Raw genomic sequence first — 23,971 nt, 5'->3', positions numbered from 1 at the left:
ACGGCAGGGCCTTTAAGGCCTGGCTGGCAGCCATTAGGCCACAACTGGACTATTCACCAAGAAAGCAGAATAACAGTTAAATATTCTATCAGATCAATAATTCAGAGAGGGAGGGAGAGAAAGACAGAGAGACAGAGAGAGAGACCCAAGATTGCATTCCCCAGGAAGGGCCTGGTAACCATGGCAACTGTAGCTGACTGTCATGATGCGGAGGAGTGAAGAGGAAGGCAGGGAGGGTGGAACCTGTGAGCCAGCGACAGAGAAAGAGAGACACGATAATGAAGTGAAGAGGAGGGCTGGCAGCAGCGAGGGGGGTGTCCATTTAGAAAAGGCACTATGCCCATCTGTGAATCAGAAGCGCCCCGTGGAGTGTGATGACATAACAATCTGGTCTATCCAGAGATGATGAGAGAGGGTGGGAGAGGTGAGAGGTAAATGAAAAAAACACACATGGAAAGGGAGATGTGAAGAAAGAAAGCAGAAGGGACAAGTGAAGAAGGACATGAGGGATAGAGATGGAGAGAGCGATAGAGGGAGAAAGGTGAAGAAATGGGGAATGAAGGAAGCCACTTGGTATTGTTTCAGAATTCCAGTCATATCTCAGTGGACACAGCCTACTGTGATGTCATTATCACCATACATACATACATAGATACATACATACATACATACACTACATGACCAAAAGTATGTGGACACCTGCTTGTCGAACATCTCATTCCAAAGTCATGGGCATTAATATGGAGTTGGTCCCCCTTTGCTGCGATAACACCACTCTTCTGGGAAGGCTTTCCACCAGATGCTAGAACATTGCTGCGGGGATTTGCTTCCATTCAGCCACAAGCTCATTAGTGAGGTCGGGCACTGATGTTGGGCGATTAGGCCTGGCTCGCAGTCGGCATCCCAATTCATCCCAAAGGTGTTCGATGGGGTTGAAGTCATGGCTCTGTGCAGGTCAGTCAAGTTCTTCCACACCGATCTCGACAAACCATTTCTGTATGGACCTCGCTTTGTGCACGGGGGCATTGTCATGCTGAAACAGGAATGGGCCTTCCCCAAACTGTTGCCACAATGTTGGAAGCAGAGAATCGTCTAGAATGTCATTGTATGCTGTTAAGTTTTCCCTTCACTGGAACGAAGGGGCGTAGCCCAAACCATGGATAACAGCCCTAGGCCATTATTCTTCCTTCTTCCAACCAAACATTACATTTGGCACTATGCATTCCGGCAGGTAGCGTTCTCCAGGCTACCGCCAAACCCAGATTCGTCTGTCAGACTGCCAGATGGTGAAGCTTGATTCATCACTCCAGAGAACGAGTTTCCACTGCTCCAGAGTCCAATGGTGGCGAGCTTTACACCACTCCAGCCGACGCTTGTCATTGCGCATTGGTGATCTTAGGCTTGTATGTGGCTGCTGGGCCATGGAAACCCATTTCAGGAAGCTCCCAACGAACAGTTATAGTGCTGACTCTAGTGCTGATGTTGCTTCCAGGTGCAGTTTGGATCTTGGTATTGGGTGTTGCAACCAAGGACAGACGATTTTTGCACGCAACGTGCTTCAGCACTCGGCGGTCCCGTTCTGTGAGCTTGTGGGGCCTACTACTTTGCGGCTGAGCCGTTGTTACTCCTAGACGTTTCCACTTCACTTCACAGCTCTTACAGTTGACTGGGGCAGCTCTAGCAGGGCCGAAATTTGACAAACGGACTTGTTGTAAAGGTGGCATCCTATGATGGTGCCACCCTGTAAGTCACTGAGCTTGTCTATGGAGATTGCATGGCTGTGTGTTCGATTTTATACACCTGTCAGCAACGGGTGTGGCTGAAATAGCTGAATCCACTGATTTGAAAGGGTGTCCACATACTTTTGAATATATAGTGTACATACAGAGACAAGGACAGACCTCCTCTTCAACATGGATGGTACAGTATTGTGTGCTTTGAGAATAACTGTAGATACTGTATGGGTCATTCCACCTCAAAAAACACAAGAAAGAGGATTTCTACACCCACCATCTCAGATTGTTTTGAAATTGTTTCTGTTTTTGGAAAAATACGATTAGCATTCCTGCAACATTATTAAATCCAAAAAATAACAAATATTTTTGAGGAACAGAATCAGAACCGGGAACGAAAGTGATCTATACTGTTCCAGAACAGTTATTTTAAAAGCATGGGAACCGCTTAATAAAGCTCTTTTTTGCTCCGGGCATTTTTTTCCAGCCCCCAAAAAGCAAGAAGGTCTATTTAAAACCTGTTTGGGATAGGGGGCAGTATTGAGAATTTTGGAAAAAATATGTGCCCATTTTTAACTGCCTCCTACACCAACTCAGAAGCTAGAATATGCATATTATTGTTCAGGTTTGGATAGAAAACACTCTGAATTTTCTAAAACTGTTTGAATGGTGTCTGTCAGTATAACAGAACTCCAATGGCAGGCAAAAACCTGACAAGGTTTCAAGCAGGAAGTACCCTGTCTGACAAGGAGTCGTGTATCTTGCATCATTTTATTGAAAAGTAAGGATCTTAGCTGTAACGTGACAATTCCCAGGGCTCCGATAGGCTCTCAGAACCCGGGAAATAACTGAAGGTTGACGAGGCAGCCTCAGGCTGAAACACATTATCGGCTTTGGTAAGTGGCGGCTCAGAGGACCTTTGAATGAGGCGCATGCACAATTCGCTCCTGAGGAGAAATTTAATTCGGCTGTTTAGGCTCAATGCATATTCCCGGTCGGAATATTATCACTTTTCTACGAGATAAATGGCATAAAAATTGGTTTTAAACAGCGGTTGACATGCTTCGAAGTACGGTAATGGAATATTTAGACATTTTTTGTCACGCCAATGCGCCATGCTCGAGACCGTGATGAAGCATTCTGATAGTGTCTAGAACTCACGAACAAAACGTCGCTGTTTGGATATAACGATGGATTATTTGGGACCAAACCAACATTTGTTATTGAAGTAGAAGTCCTGGCAGTGTATTCTGACGAAGAACAAGCAAGGTAAGAACATTTTTCTTATAGGAAATGTGATTTTGGTGGAGGCTGACCTGGGTGGGTGTCTAAATAGCTAGCCCTGTGATGCCGGGCTATGTACTTAGATTATTGCAAAATGTGCTTCATCCGAAAAGCTATTTTAAAATCGGACATATCGAGTGCATAGAGGAGTAATGTATCTATAATTCTTAAAATAATTGTTATGCTTTTTGTGAACGTTTATCGTGAGTAATTTAGCAAACTGTTAGTAAATTCCCCGGAAGTTTGCGGGGGTTATGCTTTTTCTGAACGTCACATGCTAATGTAAAAAGCTGTTTTTTGATATAAATATGAACTTGATTGAACAGACATGCATGTATTGTATAACACAATGTCCTAGGTGTGTCATCTGATGAAGATCATAAAAGGTTAGTGCTGCATTTAGCTGTGGTTTGGGTTTATGTGACATGATATGCTAGCTTGAAAAATGGGTGTCTGATTATTTCTGGCTGGGCACTCTGCTGACATAATCTAATGTTTTGCTTTCGTTGTAAAGCCTTTTTGAAATCGGACAGTGGGGTTAGATTAACAAGATTCTTGTCTTTAAATAGCTGTAAAATAGTCATATGTTTGAGAAATTGAAGTAATAGTATTTCTAACGATTCAAAAATCGCGCCACTGGATTTCAGTGGCTGTTACGTAGGTGGGACGAGTTCGTCCCACATGCGCCAGAGAGGTTAACTAGTTAAGGATACTATGGTTATCACGTTTCACATTGGTTTATTAACTACAAAAAGGTAAGACGTGTTTATATTTCAATTCTGGTGCCACTCTGCGCACACACAACCTTGTTAGCTAGCTAGCTAGCTCTGGTCCAACGTTAACTTCATTAGGGTAGGGGGCACTATTTTCACCTCCGGATGAAAAGCGTGCCCAAAGTAAACTGCCTGTTACTTAGGCCCAGAAGCTAGGATATGCATATAATTGGTAGATTTGGATAGAAAACACTACAGTTTCTAAAACGGTTAAAATAATGTCTGTGAGTATAACAGAACTGATATTGCAGGCGAAAACCTGAGAAAAATCCATCCAAGAAGCGGGATTTTTTTATGTTTGTAGTTTTCCATAGACTGCCTATACAGATTCCATTGATTTAGGACTCAAATTGCACTTCCTATGGCTTCCACTAGATGTCAACAGTCTTTAGAAATTGTTTCAGGCTTGTATTCTGAAAAATGAGGGAGTAAGACCACTCTGAATGAGTGGACACTGCAGGGTCCCAGAGGTTTTTCATGCCGACCGAGAGCGCGCCTTTCTTGTTTTCCTTTTATATTGACGAAGCTTTTGTCCGGTTGAAATATTATTGATTATTATGACTAAAAACAACCTGAGGATTGATTATAAACATTGTTTGACATGTTTCTACGAACTTTACTGATACTTTTTGGATTTTTCGTCTGCCTGTTGTGACTGCCTTTGAGCCTGTGGATTACAGAACAAAACGGAGGTTTTTGGATATAAAGAGGGACTTTATCGAACATTTATTGAGTAAATGGGAGTCTTGTAAGTGCAACCATATGAAGATCATCAAAGGTAAGTGATTAATTTTAGCACTATTTCTGACTTGTGTAACTCCTCTACTTGGCTGGTAACTGTTTGTAATGATTTGTCTGCTGGGCGCTGTTCTCAGATAATCACATGGTATGCTTTCTCCGTAAAGCCTTTTTGAAATCTGACACTGTGGTTGGATTAACACGAAGTTAATCTTTAAATCGATGTATAACACTTGTATGTTTTATGAATTTTTATAATGAGTATTTCTGTTTTTGAATTTGGCGCTCTGCAATTTCACTGGATGTTGGCCAGGTGGGACGCTACCGTCCTACACCCCCTAGAGAGGTTTTAGGCCAACTCTCCGGAGTTCAAAGACATTCAAAGTTCCTTCATAGAAGCTGCTCCTCCGTAGGTATAATTATGTGGTTTTAATTCAGATAATGCTTGTCATAACAAGATGCCCAGCGCTTCAAGCCAAGCCTCCTCCTCCACTTTCTCTCACTCTCTCCCCACCCACACAATTTCAGTCGCATCTTGCACCCTACACTTCTGTCTGTCCAATGCATGTAAACAACTATAGCTTGCCCACTCCATAGAAAGCTACTCTATCCGCACTGATTGATGGAGTCATTTAATGTCAAGCAAAATGTACTTTTTGGGGGGATCAAACTGGTTCAGAACTTTATTTGGCTGGTCGGAACAGTGGAACGGAACAAAAACATTGATGGTTCTGTTCCGAAAAAAACTATTGGAAAATCATTTAGGATCCCATGTTTCATGAGCTGAAATAAAAGATCACAGAAATGTTCCATATGCACAAAAAGCATATTTCTCTACATTTCTTTGTTTACATCCCTGTTAGTGAGCATTTATATTTATATTTTTCCATTTTCCAAGATAATCCATCCACCTGACAGGTGTGGCATATCAAGAAGCTGATTAAACAGCATGATCATTACACAAGTGCACCTTGTGCTGGGGACAATAGAAGGCCACTCTAAAATGTGCAGTTTTGTCACGCAACACAATGCCACATGTCTTAAGTTTTGAGGGAGCGTGCAATTGACATGCTGATTGCGTGTATGGCGTCGTGTGTGGGTGTGTGGTTGGCTGACGTCAACATTGTGAACAGAGTGTTCCATGGTGGCAGTGGGGTTATGGTATGGGCAGGCATAAGCTACGAACAACGAACACAATTGCATTTTATCGATGGCAGTTTGAATGCACAGAGATACCGTGATGAGATCCTGAGGCCCATTGTCATGCCATTCATCCACCGCCATCACCTCATGTTTCAGCATGATAAATGGTGGTCACACCAGATACTGGCTGGTTTTCTGATACTGACTGGTCTTCCACGCCCCTACTGTGACCAACAGATGCATATCTGTATATGGGTTCATCAGTCTGTGGGGGACTTTTGACCATTTCTTTGGATTCCTCGTCTTACTCATTGTTAGAAAAAAAACTTTGGTCCAAATCAAAAGTTAGGGAATATATTTATTGAATATTATACGAATCCTATAAATTAAAATTGCCAATTTGGGTGCAATCAATTAGCTTAATTTCTCAGAGATCAAATTATATTTCAACAAAATAATGTTGCAGGAATGCTAATCTTATCTGTTTCTAACTACAGAAACTATTTCAGAACAATCTGAGATGGTGGGTGTCATGGCTTGCTGAAATGACATGGAATGACCCGTATTCTAATGTACTGTGTTCTTTTCTATTGAATGTGCTGGCTATAGGATTTCCACGCAGAGCTATTGAGTGGCCTTTCTCTGGCTTCATGCTGGTTTACCTTCAGCTACGTTCTTCTCTGCTGGAATTTGCTCTGCAGTTATGTGTGGCCAGGTGATTATCATAGATGTTGATACTGAATGCAGTTTTGTTTTCATATGGAGCTCTGCATTGACCTTCCTGAAGAATGCCCATTTTATGCCCCAGGACAGCTAATGCTGTTGAGCATTGATCTTTGACCTTTTCCTCCAAGGCTAATTCAACTGTGTGTGCTGCTCACAGAAAGACATCCATTCACTGGCCTCACACTCCAGCTGTGGGGCCCTATTCACAAGCACAGAGAGGGGAATAAAGGAAAAAGACAGAGAAAGGAGAGTATATAGCGGTTTATGTAAATAACAGTAGTATCAGAGCTTGGTCACAGGAAATTGAATCAGGCCACTGGTCTCTCCTGCGAGAGGCAGCGGAAACAGCCATTTGACCTGCCAAGCATATGTGTCTGTCTGTCTGTTTCCTGCATGTTCTAGGTTTAGAGGCTCCCAGCCCGTCTATGGCCCATAGCTGACCCCTCTATCTCTCTGGCTCTGATTAGCCCACTGTCTAATTGTAATTGTTATGTGTCATGACGGTTTGTCCACAGACCAATCATCCGTTTGTATAGTTACTGTACAGTACAGGACACAACATGTGGTAAAGAGAGAGACGTAAACTGAAGTGATCAATATTTTCCTTATCTGTTACAGGCCAATAATGGAGGCTCCAGGGGTTTTAACAGCCTCTGCTGTGGTTCTGCTGTAATCAGAGTAGCATCTCTCCTCTGAGGAGCTCAGTGCAGTCGGCTGCCACAGTATCTCCCAGTATTGTACCTTGTGTAGGGCCATGAGGCCCAGTGATCCATGTACACGCACAAATACACACACACACACACACACACACACACACACACACACACACACACACACACACACACACACACACACACACACACACACAGTCATCACAGCATCACATCCATAATTACTGTACATCCTCTCAGGATCGTCAATGGAATGGAGTGCTGTTCAGCTCACCCACCACACATACTGTTACAGTGGAACAGGAAGTTATGTAACCCAGGGGTGAAGTACTAGCCTACTAGCTTGATCCCAGATCGCTTTGTGATGTATAGCCAAGTCCTACAGTATGGCCCTTGTTATGCCAAACATAACAGATCTGGGACCAGGCTAGTAGAGTATTGCATGTAGCCTAAAAATATCCTAAACTACATTTAACCTGCACCCCTTTATCCCCATCCCTATTCTAATCCTCTGTTTTTAGCTGTGATCAAAAGGTTTATTTTTGAAGATAACAAGATAGCAGTAGCTTAGAATGGGAGTACAGTAGGACACGAGGCATCGTAATGACACAGTCTGAGAAGGGATTATCATAATACCAATAAACAGGCACTTTGCGGCCTTGTTTTAATCCTAATCTGTGCTGGTGCTGGGGTGTAGTGGTGCTGGGTCTCCTGGGGATGGGTGAGAAGGGTAAGCAGGGAGGCACCTGTTTGATGTGGGCCCACACAGGACCAGGAGGCAGGCAGGGTGCAGGTAGCAGCCAGGCTCAGGAAGGGACCAGGGACCATATATACAGTATCTCAGCAGTAAGTAGATCGTCTCTGATGGCCCTGCCCTGATTAGGAAGGAAAGGTCGCCTCTGTCGCTGCCGAAACACCAGTGGAGGCTGCTGAGGGGAGGACGGCTCATAATAATGGCTAGAATGCAGTAAATGGAATGGTATGAACCACGTGTTTGTGTTTGATACCACTCCATTCCAGCTTTATTATGAGCTGTTCTCCCCTCAGCAGCCTCCACTGCTTAACACTAAATCAATGGAGGCTATCTTGACTAGACTGGGCCCATGGAGTTTATAATGCGCCACAGTTCACAGTCCAGAATTGTACATTTCACGGTCCCTAGGTTTCCATGCTGCAAAGGTGGGATGAGGTTTATGCATGAAGGTGCTATCAGCCTTTCCCTGTATTGGGCTATCCATGTTTCTTCTTTTCACTTTGGAAAACATCCATTTAGGATTGGGGGGGAGTAAGGAATGTGGATAAATGCCCACTCAGGCGGGTATCAGTCAGGGGTCAGGGGTCAGTGCAGTTGGTTCCTCTCAGGCCATGCGTAGGTTTGTTTCTGTTTTGACTGTTGAAACCGTCTATAGTGGGACCTACAGGGTTCCATCCAACTGAGTTCACAGGGCCTGTACTTAAAGGTTAGGCTCACTAGGAAGGAGGAGAGAGAGTCTCCCCTGTCCAATCACAAACATTTTGCACAACTCTGTCATCAATCACCATGCTGATCTGTCGAAAGACTGGGCGCTTTAAAGGTGAGTCAAATCACCTTGCATCATAAATAACGACTCAATATTATTTGTAGATCAGTCAGTCACAATTTACAGATGAAACATCACAGTTTTTATGCTCTCATACACGTCCTGAATGTGGTAATATGGTAATACGGGTAATACAGGTGGTCTAATCATTTAAGCTCCAACAGCAGCTTCTTGGTTTCCTAGTCTCAGTTCATCTGAGAGGTATTTTAGTGTCAGACTTTAATTGGTGATAGCAGTTCCTGTCACTTCTCCTGTGCTGGGCTCCAGATGTCTCCAGGGCTTTCATGCCGATGTGAACAATGCAGTCTCTCTCTCCCACCAGGGATAACACTGTATAGCATAGAGAATCTACGGAGATCACAGATTCCAACCTGATTCTCAGTTCTCTCTCTCCTATCAACACTATCTTCCATTTCTCACGCTTGTTTTTGTGCTGATTTGGGTTGAAGTGTTCCTCCCTCTCCCTGCTCAGTTGGCTGGCCTAGCCTCTCTCCCCCAGGTTAGGACTGCTGAGGGAGTCTGACCCTAAAACGCTGGGCTTTGTCATAGCTAAGCTGCCTGGCTCTCCTGCTTAAAGGAATAAAACACTCTTTTCAGTGCCTTGGCTGCAGACACTGCATGGCTTTGTGTTTGAGTGTAACTTTGGATCGATGCTACATAAAGAAGACTGAAGGACATTGGTGAAATGACGTAAGGAGGGGAAGTGTTGAGCAAGTGAGGAGATTAGAGGAAGTGAAAAAGAGAGAGAGAGCCATTTCTCCCTCCATCTTTTTTTCTGTAACATCCTCTTGCCTCATCCTCTCTACCATTATAGAGGAGATTGCAGCTAGAAGGTGTGTGTGTGTGTGCGCACAACATGTGTATCCAGTGTGTAGATCATTATCAATGACTGGGTATTGATCAGCTTCAGAGCAGGAGCAGGTGGTGAAACAGAAGCTGAGGAGGGTTTTCATTTTTTCTTAGTGATGCCCCATGACCTTTGCTCTGTTGGTAACTACGCTCCTGATTGGTGCTGTGAGTGGCAGACCGGCTGGAGTAGAGCATGTCACAGGACAGACTAGAGCCTGTTAGTCAAGTACTATGGTTGGTGTCAACTGCACATGGTCACTCAGAGAGGGCATACAGGTCAATGACTCCCTACAATCCCATTATATCACACCCCAATACTCACTACAGAGAAACCACTGGGTTCTGATCTCAAACCTTTGAGGAACAAGTGTCGACCCTCCTCCAGCCTTCTCTCACTCTGTCCTCAGAGAGGAACAGAGATCACAGCTGCACTCTATTGTCGTGGTGACTCTCTCACTGTATCTACTGTTTATGCCGTTTAACAGACACTTTTTAAGTATGGGTGATCCCAGGAATCGACCCCACTATCCTGGTATAGCAAACGCCATGCGCTACCAACTAAGCTACAGTGGACCACTGTCTCAGTGTCTATCTTTTTTCTTTCATGTGTCCTTTTTATCTGTGTGTGTGTGTGTGTGTGTGTGTGTGTGTGTGTGTGTGTGTGTGTGTGTGTGTGTGTGTGTGTGTCCGGTTTTAGTGTGGACTAGGGGTCTGAGCCCACAGGAAGCGGGTGGGATTAGCAGCTGCAGAGGAGAGAGGCAGAGTAGTAGGGCGCACCCATACACACACACACACACACACACACACACACACACACACACACACACACACACACACACACACACACAGGATGCCCAGCCTGTAACTGAGTTACTGTTGCAGGCCTCTCCGGCCAGGCAGTGGTGGGTCAGCAGTAAGGACTAACACACTCTCAGCTTTCTCAGAACCAGTGTGCAGGTCAGGGCATCGTGACGAGTGTTTGGTCACTCCTTCCAGGATGCTCCTCTACTGTGACCCTTGCATTTGTTGACACTAGTGGAATGAAAACGCCTAGATTGGATGTACAGTTGAAGTCGGAAGTTTACATACACTTAGGTTGGAGTCGTTAAAACTCGTTTTTCAACCACTCCACAAATTTCTTGTTAACAAATTATAGTTTTGGCAAGTCGGTTAGGACATCTACTTTGTGCATGACACAAGTGATTCCAGCAATTGTATACAGACAGATTATTTCACTGAGAACTCACTGTATCACAATTCCAGTGGGTCATAAGTTTACATACACTAAGTTGACTGTGTCTTTAAACAGCTTGGAAAATTACAGAAAATTATGTCATGGCTTTAGAAGCTTCTGATAGGCTAATTGACATCGTTTGAGTCAATTGGAGGTGTACCTGTGGATGTATTTCAAGGCCTACCTTCAAACTCAGTGCCTCTGTGCTTGACATCATGGGAAAATAAAAATAAATCAGCCAAGACCTCAGAAAAAAATGGTAGACTTTCACAAGTCTGGGTCATCCTTGGGAGCAATTTCCAAATGCCTGAAGGTACCACGTTCATCTGTACAAACAATAGTAGGCAAGTATAAACACCATGGGACCACGCAGTCGTGATACCGCTCAGGAAGGAGATGCGTTCTGTCTCCTAGAGATGAACGTACTTTGGTCCGAAAAGTGCAAATAAATCCCAGAACAACAGCAAAGGACCTTGTGAAGATGCTGGAGGAAACAGGTACAAAAGTATCTATATCTACAGTAAAACAGTCCTATATCGACATGACCTGAAAGGCCACTCAGCAAGGAAGAAGCCACTGCTTCAAAACCGCCATAAAAAAGCCAGACTACGGTTTGCAACTGCACATGGGGACAAAGATCGTACTTTTTGGAGAAATGTCCTATGGTCAGATGAAAAAAAATAGAACTGTTTCGCCATAATGACAATCGTTGTGTTTGGAGGAAAAAGGGGGAGGCTTGCAAGCCGAAGAACACCATCCCAACCGTGAAGCACGGGGGTGGCAGCAGCATGTTGTGGGAATGATTTGCTGCAGGAGGGACTGGTGCACAAAATAGATGGCATCATGAGGGAGAAAAATTATGTGGATATATTGAAGCAACATCTCAAGACATCAGTCAGGAAGTTAAAGCTTGGTCACAAATGGGTCTTCCAAATGGACAATGACCCCAAGCATACTTCCAAAGTTGTGGCAAAATGGCTTAAGGACAACAAAGTCAAGGTATTGGAGTGGCCATCATAAAGCCCTGACCTCAATCCTATAGAAAAGTTGTGGGCAAAACTGAAAAAGTGTGTGTGAGCAAGGAGACCTACAAACCTGACTCAGTTACACCAGCTCTGTCAGGAATGGGCCAAAATTCAACCACTTATTGTGGGAAGCTTGTGGAAGGCTACCCAAAGCGTTTTGACCCAAGTTAAACAATTTGAAGGCAATGCTACGAAATAATAATTGAATGTATGTAAACTTCTGATCCACTGGGAATGTGATGAAAGAAATAAAAGCTGAAATAAATCTCTCTCTACTATTATTCTGACATTTCACATTCTAAAAAATAAAGTGGTGATCCTAACGGACCTAAGACAGGGAATTTTTACTAGGATTAAATGTCAGGAATTGTGAAAAACTGAGTTTAAATGTATTTGGCTAAGGTGTATGTAAACTTCTGACTTCAACTGTATCCATTTTCTATTTACACTGTAATTTTAGGAGTATTTTTTATCTCTGCACAGGAAATACTTCTCTGGTTTTATTCTGTGGTATAAATACTTATTGTGACTGCTTTGCCTTTTCCTCTCTACGGGCTGAGGTTTTCCTCTCTACAGGCTTTTGTGTATAGGTTGTACTGTAGGTGCTGTAATGTACCTGTTGTTCCTCTCCCTCCTCAGGCTGATGCTAAGCTGGTGTGTGACGTGGTGAGTCGTATGGAGGACACTGAGCCGTACTCTCCTGAGCTCCTGGGGGCTATGATCCACCTGTGGTCCGACTCCGGCATCCAGGAGTGCTTCAGCCGTGCCCGAGAATACCAGCTCAATGACTCCGCCCAATAGTGAGTACTACTCTATCTCTACCGCCCCTTACAGGAGGGCCGGGTGCTGCAGGATCAATACAACTCTCATTACTCTGTTCAATCGATGCTCCTGTTTATGGATCACACATACATAAACATCATCCACTCACGACATTCATTTATGTCCATGTGACTGTAGTCATATTCAACAAATATGAATTGGTATCAAACACTTATTTTGTATTTATATGTGCACATACACACAATCATGTAGGTTTTGGAGGGAGATCTTGAGAGCTTGAATTAACGTAATTTGGGATTTTCTTAAACAGTGTGTGTTTGTGTGTCAGTCAGAGATATTATCCCTCTCATGTCGAGAGAGAGAGAGAGAGAGAGAGAGAGAGAGAGAGAGAGAGAGAGAGAGAGAGAGAGAGAGAGAGAGAGAGAGAGAGAGAGAGAGAGAGAGAGAGAGAGAGAGAGAGAGAGAGAGAGAGAAGAGAGTGAGAAGAGCATGGAGAGGAGCGATAGGGGAGAGAGAGAGAGATGATGAGAGAGAGGGATGAGAGAGAGCTGACGAGAGAGGAGTAGAGAGAGAGAGAGAGAGAGGAGAGAGCGAGAGAGAGAGAGAGAGAGAGAGAGAGAGAGAGAGAGAGGGGGGGGGGAGGAGAGAGGGTTGGGCCAGTAACCGAAAGGTTGCTGGATTGAATCCCCAAGCTGACAAGGTAAAAATATGTTGTTCTACCCCTGAGCAAGGCAGTTAACCCACTGTTCCCCGGGCGCCGATGACGTGGATGTTGATTAAGGCAACCCCCACACCTCTCTGATTCAGAGGGTTAAATGCTGAAGACACATTTCAGTTGAATGTATTCAGTTGTACAACTGACTAGGTATCCCCCTTTCCCATCCCAGCTAACCCAATCTGAATCATCAATGAATGCTGCATTGATTAAGTGCAAAACATCAGACATTTAAAGGCAGCTGTCTTTATGAGTGTGGGGGTTCAGTAAGTCATCATGAGGACTAGTATGGAGAGCACCAGCAATACACCGTGACATTGGAGCAGGAGAGAGAAACACTGATTGTGGCGAGTGGCTCAGCTTCTCAAAGGAGGTGGGGGGCTTGAAGCCCATAGTATTGCATTTCATTTTCTTTCAATCGACAATATTATTTCACACACTTATTTCACATTTACATGGAACTCAAGACACACCATGCAGACTTTGATATGCCAATGTCTGGCATGATTATGTTATCGTACAGATTAGATTGGGTTGTTTTATGAAAACGTTGTATAAATCATTGAGTTGTATATGTCTGAAAGTAGCCCACGTGACAGTCGTCTCTTCTGTCTCTCTCTGAATGGCTCTGGATATGTCCTCAGTGATGTACGGGCACGTGGATGCCCTTCATTTCTGACCCATTTATTCACCATGTGCATATTCATTAGAATGCTATTTACATGGTAGTGTGTGTCTTCTCTTCCACGGGACCAAAATAACCCATTTGAAGATTCCCAGTCAAAAATACAGTCTTCATCTTATCAACTAAAACAATCAGCTGATACTGAAAGAATACCCAATGAACAAGCATATCATAGCTCCCAACTAAATCATGCATGGCAGCCATTTTGTGCTACAGAGCTCACCACCCATCAGCTTCACTGTAGCAGTGCTGTTTTACCACATCAACTTTACCAGAGGCCCATCAGATAAGTTGTAACCATGTGTGGCTCACCCCCACCTCCAGCCCTACCATGCCACTGTGGTGTACCACAGGACACTTAATTATCTCTGTTCTTCTCTTAAAGTCCTCTATTTTCTGATCTTCCTCGTTTCTACCCGCTGTCTGTGAGTCACGTCAAATTGATGTCAGAAGTTGCATTTTTGGCATTTTAGCTAACCATAACCCTGTTTCTAACCTTAATTCATGTTGCAGGTTAGGATAATTAGGTTATCTGCTACATAAGGGAAGCAGCCGACAGCAGGCTTGTTGCTGAGAAGTGTTGCCAGGCAGAGCACTCAAACTGGATTATGAGGAGAGGGAGGGAAGAGGGGGGGATGGTGTGTGGGAGGGGGAGGATGTTACTAGCAAGGAGCCAAAGTAGTGAGGGACAGATATGAGTCTCTCATACCAAAGAGAGAGCCCCCTTCCCTCTGCACTCCACCTCTACACCACTTGAACAGACCCCAGATGACCCAGCCTAATCCTAACAGCACAGAACCTAATTTCTATAGAATACCACTGGGTTGCAGATCCACAGAGCTACTACATTTTTGTGACAGACTACATAAAATACCGAACCTCAAATCCCCAAGACTTCCCTTGGTATTTTATTCATCATATTAGTTACTGGTGGAAAATATGGATGTTGGTTTCATGAACTCCAGTTGATATTTCAAGGGAGGTTTGGCTGGAAGACACTGGAGAGATAGTATTTCATTGAAGAGCACACTGATATCCAGTTGGATAGAAAATGTCAATTGTGTCATGGCAGAGGAATAAACACACTTTCTGCTGCTTACTCCTCATTGGATTGTGCCCTTTCTGTTCCAAAGTAAACAGAGATTCACACTTAATTTCATAAAGCGCTTGCTGTAGCTGGTACTGAGACTATGACACTATGAGACTAGACTGCAACAGACCACTCACAGTCCTTTATGGAAACCCCCCTCTTACAGCCGGCTGGAATTTGCATTGGCAGCTCCTATTTGATGTTAAACAATACATCCCAATGGGGGAGAAAGGCAAGGCAAATACAGATAAGAGGAATGGTCAACTGGGAGAGGAAAACAGAAAAGGAGAGAACATATCAGTGATGGACAGAAAGGACAGAAAGGAGGGATACAGAGAGGTTGGAGAGGAAAGTGTGCTACCTTGGAATAATGAAACAGTAAATTCAAGGAGGCACTGGAGGCTGTAACCTAGATTCTCATCATGTTTATTGGATTTGGGGTTACAAGTTGAACTTCCAGAGGGAAAATTATCTTTTTGTTTGGGCTGGTTCATATATTGTGTAAATAATATTTCTGTGTGAATATGATGTGGATGTAGGGCTGGGCGGTATACTGTATTTTACGATATACCGGTATTGATGCACGGACCGGTTTGGGTTTTTACTTTACCTTCTATACCGGTATTTGAATGTTTCGTTTGTTAAATGTGATACGCCATATTTAACGTCCATTTTTATAGTTTACTTTGCTACTTGGGTCATCTCTCTCCGCTCTCAGTTCAATTCAATTTAAGGGGCTTTATTGACATGGAAAACATACACTACCATTCAAAAGTTTGGGGTCACTTCGAAGTCCTTCTTTTTGAAAGAAAAGCAAACTTTTTGTCCATTAAATTACATCAAATTGATCAGAAATACAGTGTGGGCATTGTTAATGTTGTAAATTACTATTTTAGCTGGATTTTTTATGGAAATCTAAATAGGCGTACAGAGACCCATTATCAGCAACCATCACTCCTGTGTTCCAATGCCACGTTGTGTTAGCTAATCCAAATGTATCATTTTAAAAGACTAATTGATCATTAGAAAACCCTTTTGCAATTATGTTAGCACAGCTGAAAACTGTTGTCCTGATTAAAGAAGCAATACAACTGGCCTTCTTTGGACTAGTTTAGTATCTGGAGCATCAGCATTTGTGGGTTCGATTACAGGCTCAAAATGGGCAGAAACTTTCTTCTGAAACTTGTCAGTCTATTCTTGTTCTGAGAAAGGAAGGCTATCCCATGCGAGAAATTTCCAAGAAACTGAAGATCTCATACAACGCTGTGTACCCCGGTGCAAAACTGAGCAAGAGGACAAGTACATTAGAGTGTCTAGTTTGAGAAACAGACCTCTTACAAGTCCTCAACTGGCAGGTTCATTAAATAGTACCCGCAAAACACCAGTTTCAACGTCAACAGCGAAGAGGCAACTCCGGGTTTGCTGGCCTTCTAGGCAGAGTTCCTCTGTCCAGTGTCTGTGTTATTTTGCTCATCTTAATCTTTTATTTTTATTGGCCAGTCTGAGATGGCTTTTTCTTTGCAACTCTGCCTAGAAGGCCAGCATCCTGGAGTCGCCTCTTCACTGTTGACGTTGAGACTGGTGTTTTGTGGGTACTATTTAATGAAGCTGCCAGTTGAGGACTTGTGAGGCGTCTGTTTCTCAAATAACTACCAGGGGATATGCGTCAGCAGCAACCTTGGGAAAATCCTCTGCATTATCATTAACAGCAGATGCGTACATTTCCTCAGCGAAAACAATGTACTGAGCAAATGTCAAATTGGCTTTTTACCAAATTACCGTACGACAGACCGCGTATTCACCCTGCACACCCTAATTGACAAACAAACAAACCAAAACAAAGGCAAAGACTTCTCATACTGTGTTGATTTCAAAAAAGCTTTCGATTCAATTTGGCATGAGGGTCTGCTATACAAATTAATGGAAAGTGGTGTTGGGGGAAAAACATACAACATTATAAAATCCCGGTACACTAACATAAGTGTGCTGTTAAAATTGGCAAAAAACACACATTTCTTTCCACAGGGCCGGGGGGTGAGACAGGGATGCAGCTTAAGCCCCACCCTCTTCAACATATCAACGAATTGGCGATGGCACTAGAACAGTCTGCAGCACCCGGCCTCACCCAACTAGAATCTAAAGTCAAATGTCTACTGATGATCTGGTTCTTCTGTACCCAGCCAAGGAGGAGCTACAGCAGCACCTAGACCTTCTGCACAGATTCTGTCAGACCTGGGACCTGACAGTAAATCTCAGAGAGACAAAAATAATGGTGTTCCAAAAAAGGTCCAGTTGCCAGGACAACGAATACAAATTCCATCTAGACACCGTTGCTCTACACAAAAAAACGATACATACCTCGGCCTAAACATCAGCGCCACAGGTGACTTCCACAAAGCTGTGAACGATCTGAGAGACAAGGCAAGATTGGCCTTCTATGTCATCAAAAGGAACGTAACATTCAACATATCAACTAGGTCAAATTTGTCTCCACTTTTGTGGATTGGGGTGATCAGTCCTTGGTTCCAAATATTGGGGAAGATGCAAGAGCTGAGGATGATGTTAAAGAGTTTAAGTATAGCCAATTGGAATTTGTGGTCTGTATATTTTATAATTTAATTTAGGATACCATCAACCCCACAGACTTTTATGGGTTGGAGGGTTTGTATTTTGTCCTGTAGTTCATTCAATGTAATTGGAGAATCCAGTGGGTTCTGGTAGTATTTAATAGTTGATTCTAAGATTTGTATTTGATCATGTATATGTTTTTACTGTTTGTTCTTTGTTATAGAGCCAAAAAGATTAGATAAGTGGTTTATCCATACATCTCTGTTTTTGATAGATAACTCTTTGTGTTGTTGTTTGTTTCAGGTTTTCCAATTTGACCAGAAGTGAACTGATTTCTGACGTGCTGTTTCTTCTTTTTCCGCAGTGCATTTCTGTATTATTTTAGTGATTCACCATAGTGAAGGCGTAGGCTCAGGTTTTCTGGGTCTCTGTTTTTGGTTGGATAGGTTTCTCAAAATCTTTCTTAGGTTTTTGCATTCTTCATCAAACCATTTGTCATTGTTGTTAATTTTCATAGGTTGTCTGCTTGAATTTTTTTTATTTGATAGGAAAGCTGAGCGGTCAAATATACTGTTTAGGTTTTCTACTGCCAAGTTTACACCTTCACTATTACAGTGAAACGGTTTGTCCAGGAAATTGTCTAGAAGGAATTTAATTTGTTGTTGCGTAATTGTTTTTTGGTAGATTTCCACCATTTTTTCCTTCCATCTATCGCATTTCTTAATATTATTCAGTTCCTTTGGCTTTGATGCCTCATGATTGAGCATAGCTCTGTTCAAGTAGAGTGTGATTTTGCTGTAATCTGATAGGGGTGTCAGTGGACTGACTGTGGACGCTCTAAGAGACTGGGTTGAGGTCAGTGATAAAGTAGTCTACAGTACTACTGCCAAGAGATGAGCTATAGGTGTACCTACCATAGGAGTCCCCTCGAAGCCTACCATTGACTATGTACATACCCAGCGTCCGATAGATCTGCAGAAGTTGTGACCCGTTTTTGTTGGTTATGTTGTCGTAGTTCTGTCTAGAGGGGCATATGCGGGAGGGAATGCTGTCACCTCCAGGTAGGTCCACCTGTGTGCTGAGGGTGTCAGGTTCTTGTCTAGTTCTAGCATTTAGTTCACCACAGACTAGTACATGTCCCTGAGCTTGTACATTTTTGCTCTGCCCCTCTAGGATGGAGAAGCTGTCATTGTTAAAGTATGGGGATTCTATTGGGGAGATATAGGTAGCATACATGAGGACATTTTTCTCTGTTGAGAAATAATTTCCTTATTAATTTCTAGCCAGATGTAAAATGTTCCTAATCTCTCTCCATGCCTTTTTTCACACAGACCTAGCCCCGCACCCTCCCACTCAAGAAGCACATATATTGTTCTTCGACCACAAAACAATTGAGTTCAATCTGCATGGTCAATGCAGCACATGCAACAATGTTGATGACAACAATGCTGTTTTTACTTTGCTTCTTAATATAAATCCACTAGCGTTCTATAATTACACTATTTGTTTGTGTTTCTTAGCAACATCTGCAAACAGCTAGTTTGTCTTTTCTTAGCAAGTTGGGCCTAAATCCTGTTAGCCCCTAATGCTAATGCTATTCGCTAGCTAGCTAATAAATGTACTGAGTCAGAGCAAACGTAATTAGCTATACAGCCTGATGATACCAGTGATGGTGTAGACCTAAATCAGCATGTTGTTTGTGCAACAGTATCTTCTAAATCAAAGAGGAATACACAAAGCAAGAATATGTTAGCTATACGAAGTAGCTAAGAGTAAACATTCAATGTAGCCAAAGATTATAGGATCCCCTAGGAAACACTTATCAACACTTTGGTTCCTACTCTGTCACAATAACTCCTCCCTGGCATTTTCATTTGTTGTCATGTCAAACAATACTGTATTCAAAGTGCTCACTATTATATTCTAACTATATAATTAAAATAATCATTATATTTCCTTGATTCCAACAGTTCACCCAAGTGTTTTGCTCTAAATCGCAAGTCAACATTTGGTTAAAAATAAGGCCTAGATTGTTTGCAGATATCGTGCAACCCTACGTGGCAGAGTGGAAATTATCTCATGAGTGCAGGAAATGCAGAAATTGAAAATGCTGAAATATTTGTGGGGATGAATTGAACAGTATATAATAATCAGAATGGAGAAAGACCCATTGAAATCACTTAGAATGTATGTGTTGCCACGCTAGGGTCACGCACTACTCATGAAGCAAATTTAGAACTTTTATTATTAAAAAAACATAAAATACCGTCAAATACAGTGATATGATATTTTGGCCATGTCGCCCAGCCCTATGTGGATGATGTGGCCAGAATCAAACATTCATAGGCAGTAATGACTATAACCCCAGTTGTCTTATTGTCGCCCCCTGGAGACATTGAGGTTTACTACATCTCTCTGAGCAGATGGGCTGGCCTATAATGGCAGGGCAGGGTGAATCCACTCTCTGGAGTGGTTTCATCTGGGTTAAAATGACCATGTCAGTGTGAGTTATGGACACACTTTGTACAGATGTCACATCTCATTCTAGTTCCAGCAGTTACATCACAGGTCTGCCCCACTGCTCTTCCTCTATCTCCCTGACCTGGGCCTCTTCCTATTTTTCTCTCCGCGTCATTCTCTCTGCCCCCCTCCCTATATCATGGACAGACAGGCAGACAGTGTGGACACAGCCCAGGTCTTTAGGCATTACTGTTAATGAGCTGCATTAGTGCTTGGCACCCTGCCACCCGAACTGAGAGCTTGGCAATTGATGCAGCACATTTACCGCTGGACATCGGCTTGTTAATCATTTATCACTCATTTCACACGTACATACATTCAAAAGCATTCAGTAACATACTGTACTGTGGTTCCATGCAGCGTATGGTTGCGTTATGCAGTGTAAATGCCCCCCTCAGTGGGTTGTGTCACCAGGCTGTGGCCAGGTTGGAATGTTCACACACTACTGCTGAATACTGCAGCTGCCAAGCGAAGCCCCACGGCTCTCAACTGGACGCAGATCACTGAATGACACCGTTACACATAAACACAGATGGCGGGAGAGACTATGTTTCTATTTGATGGTGTGTGTGTGTGTGTGTGTGTGTGTGTGTGAGTGTGTGTGTGTGTGTGTGTGTGTGTGTGTGTGTGTGTGAGAGAGAGAGAAACAGAGTGAGGGACTCTGTGAATTATGTTTTGTTATTAGCCCTATGTGATTAGAAAATAGAAAATGTTTGTAAAAAATGTGTCTCCGTGTGTGTGCGTGTGTTTGTGTGAGAAACAGCATGAGGCACTCACTGTAATGTTTTGTTGACCCCTAGCAAGATGGATGTCATCATTGTCTATTTTCCCCTTCTTGATTGTTACCTCTCCTGCATGTGGAGCAGTAGGTTTGCACCCAGTCCTAAGTAATCCCAGCTACTCTAGCTGATGTGGGCCCATAGCTCAAATGTAGCATAGTCTTTGACATTTCCTATCCAAAATGCCCATGATGGCCCTCGTAACTGCAGTGCACTGCTCCAGCTCTTCAGATTCCAACGCCAGGTTGTCATTAAGCTTTTTGTCAGTCCCTCATCCAGGCTCAGGGGAGCAGGGCAGACTACTCCTTCTCCAATCGATGATTTAAGTAAATTAATTAAGTTCTGTGGTGAATGAAAACCAGTGTGCACTTGCGGCCCCAGAAGAACTGAGTTCAGACCCCCTGTCTAAGTCCACAGAGCTTAGGGTTGAAAACAGAGTCCAATGCATTGATCCTAACTGGCATCTCTATCTCTCTCCCCAGCTACCTAGACAGTTTAGACCGGATCGGTGCTCCTGACTACCAGCCCACAGAGCAGGACATCCTCAGAACCCGAGTCAAGACCACTGGCATCGTAGAAACTCACTTTGTCTTCAAGAACCTGCACTTCAGGTGAGACACAAGCTCAATGCTCCTCTTCCTCCTCAAATATCCTTCTTCTGCAGGTTTCCCCAATTGGTGACCCACGGGGGGTTTTATTTGGTCACCCATGTTTTCTTAGCAAAGAAAAATATATATACACTACCGTTCAAAAGTTTGGGTCACTTAGAAATGTCCTTTTTTTAAAGAAAAGCTATTTTTTGTCCATTAAAATAACATAAAATTGAAAAGAAATACAGTGTAGACATTGTTAATGTTGTAAATGACTATTGTAGCTGGAAATGACAGATTTTCTATGGAATTTCTACATAGGCATACAGAGGCCCATTATCAGCAACCATCACTCCTGTGTTCCAATGGCACGTTGTGTTAGCTAATCCAAGTTTATAATTTTAAAAGGCTAATTGATCATTATAAAATCCTTTTGCAATTATGTTAGCACAGCTGAAAACTGTTGTCTTGATTAAAGAAGCAATGAAATTGGCCTTCTTTAGACTAGCTGAGTATCTGGAGCATCAGCACTTGTGGGTTCGATTACAGGCTCAAAATGGCTAGAACACAAAGAACTTTCTTCTGAAACTTGTCAGTCTATTCTTGTTCTGAGAAAGGAAGGCTATTCCATGTGAGACATTTCCAAGAAACTGAAGATCTCGTACAACGCTTTGTACTACTCCCTTCACAGAACAGCGCAAACTGGCTCTAACCATAATAGAAAGAGGAGTGAGAGGCCCCGGTGCACAACTGAGCAAGAGGACGAGTACATTAGAGTGTCTAGTTTGAGAAAAAGATGCCTCACAAGTCCTCAGCTGGCAGCTTCATTAAATAGTACCCACAAAACGGCAGTCTCTGGTCAACAGGTTCTCAAGCTTCGGTTGGCTCGTCAGGCTTCCATTGCCAAAGCTACCGGGGAGGCCTCAGCTAGCTCGTCAGGATTCCATTCCTCAGCTGGCTCGACAGGTTCTCAAGCCTTGTCAAGCTCCCGCGCCTCAGCCGCCTCGTCAGGCTCCCATGCCTCAGCCGCCTCGCCAGACTCCCGCGCCTCAGCCGCCTCGACTAGTTCCCGCGCCTCAGCCGCCTCGACTAGTTCCCGCGCCTCAGCCGGCTCGACTGGTTCCCGCGCCTCAGCCGGCTCGACTGGTTCCCGCGCCTCAGCCGGCTCGACTGGTTCCCGCGCCTCAGCCGGCTCGACTGGTTCCCGCGCCTCAGCAGAATCGACCGGTCCGCTCCTGGTCCTTCTGGACCGTCCCTTTGGCCAGTGTCCTGTGGCTGGAGCCGCTCCCCCTCTCTGGCACTCGTTGTCGCCAGTTTACTCATTATTACGCACACCTGCCACCATCGTTACGTGCACCTGCGCCTCACGAGACTCACCTGAACTCGATCACCTTCCTGATTACCTTCCCAATATCTGTCACTCCCTTTGGTTCTTTCCCCGGACGTTATTGATTCTGTTTGTGTTTCATGTCTATACGCTACTCGTGTTTGTTATATTGTCCGATGTTCCGGTTATTATTAAACTCACCACCTGCACTTGCTTTCCGACTCCCAGCATATACGTTTCAATACAAATTATTATGTTTTAGTCAAATATATCTGTTTGGGCTTCTTGGAGTCAATTTGCAGTCTACAAATTATTTTTAATTATGTTCCGACGATCCGCTCAAGAAGAAATCTGCCCTCGACTGAATCTAGTTGATGATCCCTGCTCTACTGCAAGTACTTTATTTTTTATTATATACTCCAACTCCTTTCAGTATTTAGGTTGATCCATTACAAAATAGATGCATTGGTTATGCTGCATTTACATTGATCTTTTCATGTGTTACGAACCGGCTCAGAGTTCGCAACAAAAGGGAGACAACGTGGAGACAAGGAGTATCAAAAATATATATTTATTAGATTCCACAACTAGCACAACCAAAAACAACAAGGTGTCTGCATGGAGAGAGACTCCCCAATGACTGTGGAAGAGGTGTCTTTATCCTGGGACACAGCCGGGCCCAGGTGTTTCCCATCTAGCTGACGACCCTTCCAACTCCGCCCACTGGCATCCTAATAAGGAACAAGAGCAAAGAGAGAAAATACAGCAGACAGAGTGGGAGGGTCGTCACACATGAAACCATGTAAAGGGAATACTGGGTAAATACAGTATGTGTGCTTTAAATGGAGATTGTCATACAGTTGAAGTCGGAGGTTTACATACACTTAGGTTGGAGTCATTAAAACTTGTTTTTCAACCACTCCACAAATGTCTTGTTAATTAACAAACTATAGTTTTGGCAAGTCGGTTAGGACATCTACTTTGTGCATGACACAAGTAAGTTTTCGAACAATTGCTTACAGACAGATTATTTCACTTATAATGCACTGTATCACAATTCCAGTGGGTCAGAAGTTCACATACACTAAGTTGACTGTGCCTTTAAACAGCTTGGAAAATTCCTGAAAATGATGTCATGGCTTTAGAAGGTTCTGATAG

The 23,971-nt window shown here is 43.4% G+C and overlaps 1 protein-coding gene across 2 annotated transcripts in view; it reads left to right on the top strand.

Moving 5' to 3' along the window:
- LOC115151946 (guanine nucleotide-binding protein G(o) subunit alpha) overlaps positions 1-23,971 on the top strand; it is a 167,742-nt gene that overhangs the window by 122,315 nt on the left and 21,456 nt on the right. For both annotated transcript variants that reach the window (XM_029696316.1, XM_029696317.1), the window contains exons 4-5: positions 12,396-12,556; positions 21,379-21,507. In XM_029696316.1, the coding sequence (XP_029552176.1) occupies positions 12,396-12,556; positions 21,379-21,507 (290 nt within the window). The remainder of the gene's footprint in view (positions 1-12,395; positions 12,557-21,378; positions 21,508-23,971) is intronic.

The sequence above is a fragment of the Salmo trutta genome, chromosome 17 (assembly GCF_901001165.1).
Source record: "Salmo trutta chromosome 17, fSalTru1.1, whole genome shotgun sequence".
Lineage (NCBI taxonomy): Eukaryota > Metazoa > Chordata > Actinopteri > Salmoniformes > Salmonidae > Salmo > Salmo trutta.
The sequence above is the reverse complement of the archived record's forward strand: the minus strand, read 5'-3'. Positions and strand labels throughout refer to the sequence as shown.